The 6,715-nt window shown below is 45.3% G+C and overlaps 1 protein-coding gene across 1 annotated transcript in view; it reads right to left on the minus strand.

Moving 5' to 3' along the window:
* ctnnal1 (catenin (cadherin-associated protein), alpha-like 1) overlaps window positions 1-1,374 on the minus strand; it is a 51,411-nt gene extending 50,037 nt beyond the window's left edge. The window contains exon 1 of the mRNA XM_047605146.1: window positions 1,005-1,374. Coding sequence (XP_047461102.1) covers window positions 1,005-1,100 — 96 coding nt within the window. The 5' untranslated portion in view covers window positions 1,101-1,374. The remainder of the gene's footprint in view (window positions 1-1,004) is intronic.
* Window positions 1,375-6,715: the final 5,341 nt, after the last annotated feature.

Here is a 6,715-nt window from a genome sequence, read left to right on the forward strand (position 1 = left end):
CAACAAAACATTTACCAGCCTCGGCCCCTTTAGCCTCCCAGCACAACAAGGGGATATTATCATTTATAAGACGGGTGGTCATTTCCCTATTCAGGAGATGCAGCCCCGTACTTCCCATTCTCTGCGACGTGCTCAAAACAACAGTCATGCTGAAAGCAGAAGCTCTGAAAAAAAAGCTGTCTGCGGTTTTTCCTGGAATAGAGATGATCCCAAAATTGACACTGTTGTATATATATATATATATACATTAAAAAAAGTACATGAGAGTTTGCAGCCCACCACAAAACACAATGATTAATTAGCTCATTGACCTCAGCTCTGTGCTTCTAAAGCTATTACTACCGATTTTGAGTGCGCAGAAGAAGAGTTGCTGAAAGAGTGCACTGGCCTTAAGTGGGTCTTTCATCTTCTTCTGTTTATTGAAAAACAAAGCACGTGCCTCAAAGTGGCCCATTTAGAGAAGTGGCATTCACAGTACAGTTCAGCACTGGCACAGCTTGTAGGGGGGGAAAGAAAGAAACAAACTCATCGCTTCTTGAATTTTAGTCCGCTCTCTAAATGTGTGTGAGGACCTCCGGGAGAGTTTGTGGTCATCGCCGATTTATTTATTTATTTTTTTACTTCCCCACTTACAGGAGTCTGTTATGTAATTAACGCCCGAGGGAGTTCTCCCCCGGAACAACGAAATCACCGTTTCGTTTCGTCTGTTCGGAGTCTCAACGCCGCCGCTTGTAACTTGTGACCCCCTCGACTTTACAGCGGGGAGCCGCGTCTCTTTTACTCTCGTGCCAAAACTAAAACGAGAGAAGCGGCCACAGTGTCACGACTCTGTAAATCCTTCCCGCGTGGGGCCAGGCTTTAAACGCAGCACGAGAAGGAAACGTGCGGCGCACAGAAACAGGTAAAAACGCGAGAATGCACAAAGTGCGCTGTAAAAAAAGTGCGAGGGGGTTTCGGGGTAAGACCGCACAACATCTCGTTTTACGTGCTCGCGGCGTACTCACCTGCGAAACTAGGGGGATAAGCGTCTGCTCCACCGAGCGAGTTTTGATTTCCAGACCGGAATCAAAGTTACTGTTGCCACACGGAGATGAAGCCATTCCCGCCGAGCTCTCCCTGCTTGACGCACAATGCACGGCACTAGTAGCGAGTTTACCAGGAGCCCGTCTCCCTTTGGTGTTTCCGCAGCCGCAAACTGCTGGAACGGACTTGCGATTACACGCCGGGGTTTCTCACTTGGTCACACGGGCGTTTATCGAGCGGCTCTTCGCGCACGCACGCTGTTTTAATCCACTCTGGCTCCGTGGTTGCGCCGCTGCGCCCGCTAATGTCCATGTAGTTTACTCAACTACGGCAGGGAGCGGACTGCAGCACACCACTGTGGGCAACCACACACACACACACAAACACACCTCCTGGTTTTCCTGCCTCCTCAGTTTTTTTTGTTTTGTTTTTTTTGACACAGTGCAGTTCATCATTGCGCACATATTTAAGTATGCTGCCCCTCACTTTAAAATGATCCCATCACATAAACAGTGCATCTGTGTTGGTGTGATATGTATATGACATATGGTTGCGGGAAGGGCAGCCATTGACGTCCACTCCTTTTAGATGTAGAGGCCTGCTAGGAGTTTTAAAAAATTCATCCGTCCATGCAGAATTCAGAGGACTTTGCATTCGATGCGTTCCAGAGAGAGGAGCGATGTGCTTTCCCTCGCGGCACAGGTTTGATCTTGTTCGATCCCTGACACTGAGAATCCCTTGTCGTCATCTTCTCCAAACGCACACCAGATACACCAACCAGCTTCATGGGAGCCTTTGTCTGTGTGGAGAAAGTAAAATAACACTTATTTTACTTTCTGGGGTTCCAGACGGGAGAGGTTTGGTCCCCCTCCCCCTTTTTTTTTGTTAAGGCAAAACCCTAAATCTGAATGAATGACCTAAAACTCCACTTATGCTAGAGTATGTCAGTGGCTCTTTATGACACAGGATGCATTTTGTGGTCACAAGTTGCCCAGAGCACCTCCAGACGTGGTCTAAGAAGTGATCGGTTATGAAATCCATCATCAACACATCCACCTGTACTTTAAGCTGCTCAATTGCGATCAAATCACTCAGGACAGATGTTTAGGCAAGATCTGACCAAGACCTCAGAGACATGAGTGTAAATGTCTCAATTATCTCCAACCAAACCACCTTCGTTTCTGTCCCGAATACTCTGAACTACATTCACAATATGGCTCTCTATGGCGAGTGCAAAAGTTAAAGTTGGACTCACACTTGGCGCTGGTAAAATAACACGCTTCAACAAGAGTTCTTTAAACCTCGCTGTTTTCTTCGAAGCGAGGAAGCAAAGTTTCGTCCAGTGCCTCCTCTTAGTTTATGGCCCAGTGTCTTATGCCACTCAATATACTTTACTGCCGCCTGCGTCCGAGCCAGACCCAACTATTGCCAAATTCTCTATCCCCAAGTGGCTCCAGAAGCTATTTCTAACTTTACAAGTGCAGCCGCAGGATGACAAGTGGTGAGTAACACTTCATATTACAAACGCGCTAGATGGAGGCGAGCAGATACGGCTGTGGCACTGTTAGTGACGGCTCTCGCTGGCTTCTTTATTGTCAACCATGGTGGCCGGCCGTCCTCCCCGTGTCAGCAGGAGAGACAGTCGCCCTGTGTGTGTGTGCGTGTGGGGTGGGCGTGTTAAAGCTGTCTGCCACTCTCAGACCTAGCCAGTATTTATTTAAAACCCCAGAGCTATGCTTTAGTTTAACCCTCCCTGTTTACATTGGTTTCACCCTACAAACACACACACACAGACGCGTACACACAACATACAGTGCATCATTATGAAGGTATGCAAGCAGCTGGACTGCCGTGAGCGGACAGGCTTGTGTTCCACTTTGATGAATGGCTGTACTACCAACAAGATAATATCGAAATGTTTTTTTGGTAATCTGCGCCGAGGCCCTTTTTTCCAGCTGATAAGCCGATAACGAACTCCACTCGGGCTACTTGCACATTAACTTGTGTCGTTAAATTATTCTGGTCGCAGCAGATAAGTTCAAGAGGAAGAATAAGATAAGAAACATGATACATCCTGTAACGTTTCGGTGGAAACAGGCTCGCTATCGCGTGGACAAATAGCTTCCGATCCGCAATCTCATCACAGCGGCGCGTTGTCATTGCGCTTGCCGCGGCCCTCATGCTCCACGCCGTGAAAAGGCGCCGCTTTTCTGAACGGCACCCCATTTGTTCTGCAATATGAAATGAAATGTGTCCTCGTCCGCCTCTAATTTCTGTCACAATTCGCCTGTAACCACGTGCAAGCAGGAAGTCCCTTTTGTGTATACTCGTCCGCACAGTCCAGTGGCATAACTCATTAAATAAAAGATGTGCGGCGTGATTGTCGTCGCCAACAGCTGCTACTGTCTCTCATCATGCTTTAGAAGCGCTGACTTCCCTCTCTCTCCCTGGATCACTCCCTCCGCTCGTACAGCTCACGGGACGGGAACTGCTGAGCCTGAAGAGATAGCGATTTTCCACACTGCAAGATGTTAAAACGAGCGCGCTCAGGTCACACTCCTCCCCAACGGATGAGTGGAGGGAAACTTGTGGGTTTGCGCGGGGATTTGTTTTCTCACATATTACAATAAAATATTCCAGCCGGTGAAAGCAATTCATGCTTTTAATGGGCTTGTTCTTACACGATTATTGGCCTCCTTCTGTTTTTTTGTTTTTTTAATACAAGATTTTATTTTGGTGGTTAAAATTTGTTTCGTTTTCACACCACAATTCACACAATCACATTTGCCTCCCGGGAAGCCATTACCCAGAGCCTGCTGGTCAGATGTTTAAAAGGCATATCCTTCTGAATACTTGCGCGTGAGGCTGCCGTGGCCTTGACAGAGACCTGCAGCTGAACTCACCCTCTTAGCATGATACGCTGACCTGAAAGGACTCCGTGAAGGAGGGGAGTTCAGGCTGAGGTGAGATGCCCTGCAGACATTTAGCCGGGTTTGCTTTGTTTTTCCTGACTGACCGTGAATAGTTCTGCAGTTTGAAGCTCCCTGAGTTGTTTGTGATGTTAAATGAGTTTAATCCCGACCGGTTTACCCATGTTTATGTTAATACAAGGGGCTGGTCGAGGCAAAAAAAACATTCGACTGCTTCCAGTGCTGGAGAAACGGGGCAAAAATCAGACGCTTTAATGTGTCCAAATAAAAGGAAAACTAAAGCAGGAGCGCTAATAAGGAGAGGGGTCATCCGTCTGTTATTCGCCGCTGTCCTCCTGCCACGGAGGGACCCTCGGGGACAAGGCTAATTTAATTGCACATAAACAAAACCCAGCAGCGGCAAAGCGCCGCGCAGACACCCAGCTCAGTAATCCCGTCTTTTCTGCGTCTCCATTTCTGCCGTTACATAATTATCAGCGCTTCTCTCGCACGCTCATTATCATTCCGTTTTCGTCCTTTATCTGAGGGCTGCTTCGTTCATCAGCGATGCTCTCTGCAGTTGGAAAAAAAAAAAACAGCATATGTAAAAACATGGTCATAAGCCAAATTTGCACCCTTACACTAAGATATTCACACTTTTTTTACGCTCTACCTTGAAAAGAGGCACATGTGGAAAGCAGTAAAGTTTCATCATACAGTTTTTAATGAGATCTTCAAAATGCAATGGTGTAATTACGGTCTCTGTGCATGCGCTGATTTTAACCACAGTGTTAAATTACATGTGTTTGCAGGTCAATGAGGGAGAAAATGACATCAGATGAAAAAGACACGGAGGGATATTTCACTATATGAAAAACGCTGAATGCTTCTTTGTCATCCATCAGACTTTAAGTGTTTAGTCAAGGGTTTCCCTAAATTGCTACTGAGTCTCCCAAAACAGCTCCAGAGCTCCTCGTTCACACTGAGTTATTAAGCACTCGGTGGCAGCATATTGCACATAAAACAAATGACTTTTAAGTGGAACATTTAAGGACGTGATCTTCACTGTGAAACACAAATTTTTCTGCTTTTATAAATTAATGATGCGCACCACTGTGGGATTTAGATAGATCCCCTAACATTACATCGTGTTTCGGTGTTTCTCAGTTCTGGAATCACAAACCTACTTTTAATAAGTCTGTATACATACACCGATCAGGCATAACATTATGACCACCTTCCTAATATTATGTGGGTCTCCCTTGTTGCAGTTGTGACCTATCAGAGTTTTAATGTTATGCCTGGTCGATGTATTCACGTCATAACAAGGGCTTCTATCACCGCTGTGTGAAATCATGTTCGCAAAACCTCTCTCAGGCAAATCCTTGAACTCATTTGTTGAGGCATTGGAGGCTGGATCACTCCTAAACAAAGCTCCCCTCTCCTGCAGTGACCTGTTACATTTGATCAGATTAATCCTGCATTATGTAAGCAGGTACACAGATTTTGCCACGAGGGGATGATAAATACATAGTCAAAGCAGCGCAAAGACAACAGGGATTCGTTTTCGCAGACGCAGCTGTTTGGCTACATCCCAGCTACTGCCTGGCTGCCACTCCTGAGAAGAGAGGCGTAGATGTATGGGTATCCTCCACAGAGAGGTTGTCTCACCCTGCCAGCTCCGTCTAAATCCTGCTTCACTGACTCTGACTGAAGTGCAACAACAAAAGTGAGATGAATATAATTTAGCTCCTCCCCAAGTGCTGGTGAAATTGTGTTTGTTTTGTTCTTCTAGCGCTCATAGACAATAAGTCATCGTGGTCAGAGGCGAGCCAAAAAAAGGCCCCGCCGTGCCTCCTCCATCGCTCCTCGCATATTATTTGGCTTCATCCCTGTTGCTGCACTGTCATTTATGATATGGTCTCAAGGCTTCACAGACACCGCTGCGTTTTTCCCTCTGATCACGCCAAGTGGGTGCCTGGAAACTCCTTCTTACGAAAGTGTCGCCTCAACCTCTGAAATCTAAAAGACCCAAGGGCTTTTTTTTTTTTTTTTTTAAACAAGCAAAGCTGTCTGGCTGGCAGCTAGTTCAGCTGCGACCAGTCACCCCCAATCACGTCCAGGCAAGAGGATAACACAATGTGACATAGCTGTGTATGTATATTCTGTGGCATTTTCATTGTTGACGGAGACATTTCAAGATAAACCACATGCCATCTAAGCGGTCACTGCTACTTTGTTCAGATGTGCTTAAGTTTTGTTGACAGACCCTTTAATATTCTAACATCAATCAACCTTTTTAAAGTAGTTAATAACAGTTTTGCCCTTTGTGTCACTTACTGATGGAGTATGGTGTCCTAATGGATGTGGGGGTAAACCTTCAGCCAAAAGACAGATGAACAAAACTCCAACCAAGACTCTTAATCTTTCTTACGTGACTTTCGTGCCAAGTTGTGATACAGTAACAACAACAAACAAACATTAACATACATTTAAAAGAATAAACACATGGAAATTATATAATTCTCATAAAGAAATTAGTGACATTAGCGAATGAGTTCAGTGAGACATAAGTGAGGAATTGACTGGAACAAAATAAGATTACTTTAAAGAAAAAAGCTGGAAAGCAATTTATAATAGCTTTTGCAACATTCATACAACAGTGAGGTAGGATTAAGTCTCAGTAAATACAACCAAAAATATCCATGAATCACAAATAGGCAGCTAGTTAAGCGTCTTTCTGAATTTTATTACTGTCTTTCGCCATCTACTGGTCATCATTC

The sequence above is a fragment of the Mugil cephalus genome, chromosome 14 (genome assembly GCF_022458985.1).
Source record: "Mugil cephalus isolate CIBA_MC_2020 chromosome 14, CIBA_Mcephalus_1.1, whole genome shotgun sequence".
Taxonomy (NCBI): domain Eukaryota; kingdom Metazoa; phylum Chordata; class Actinopteri; order Mugiliformes; family Mugilidae; genus Mugil; species Mugil cephalus.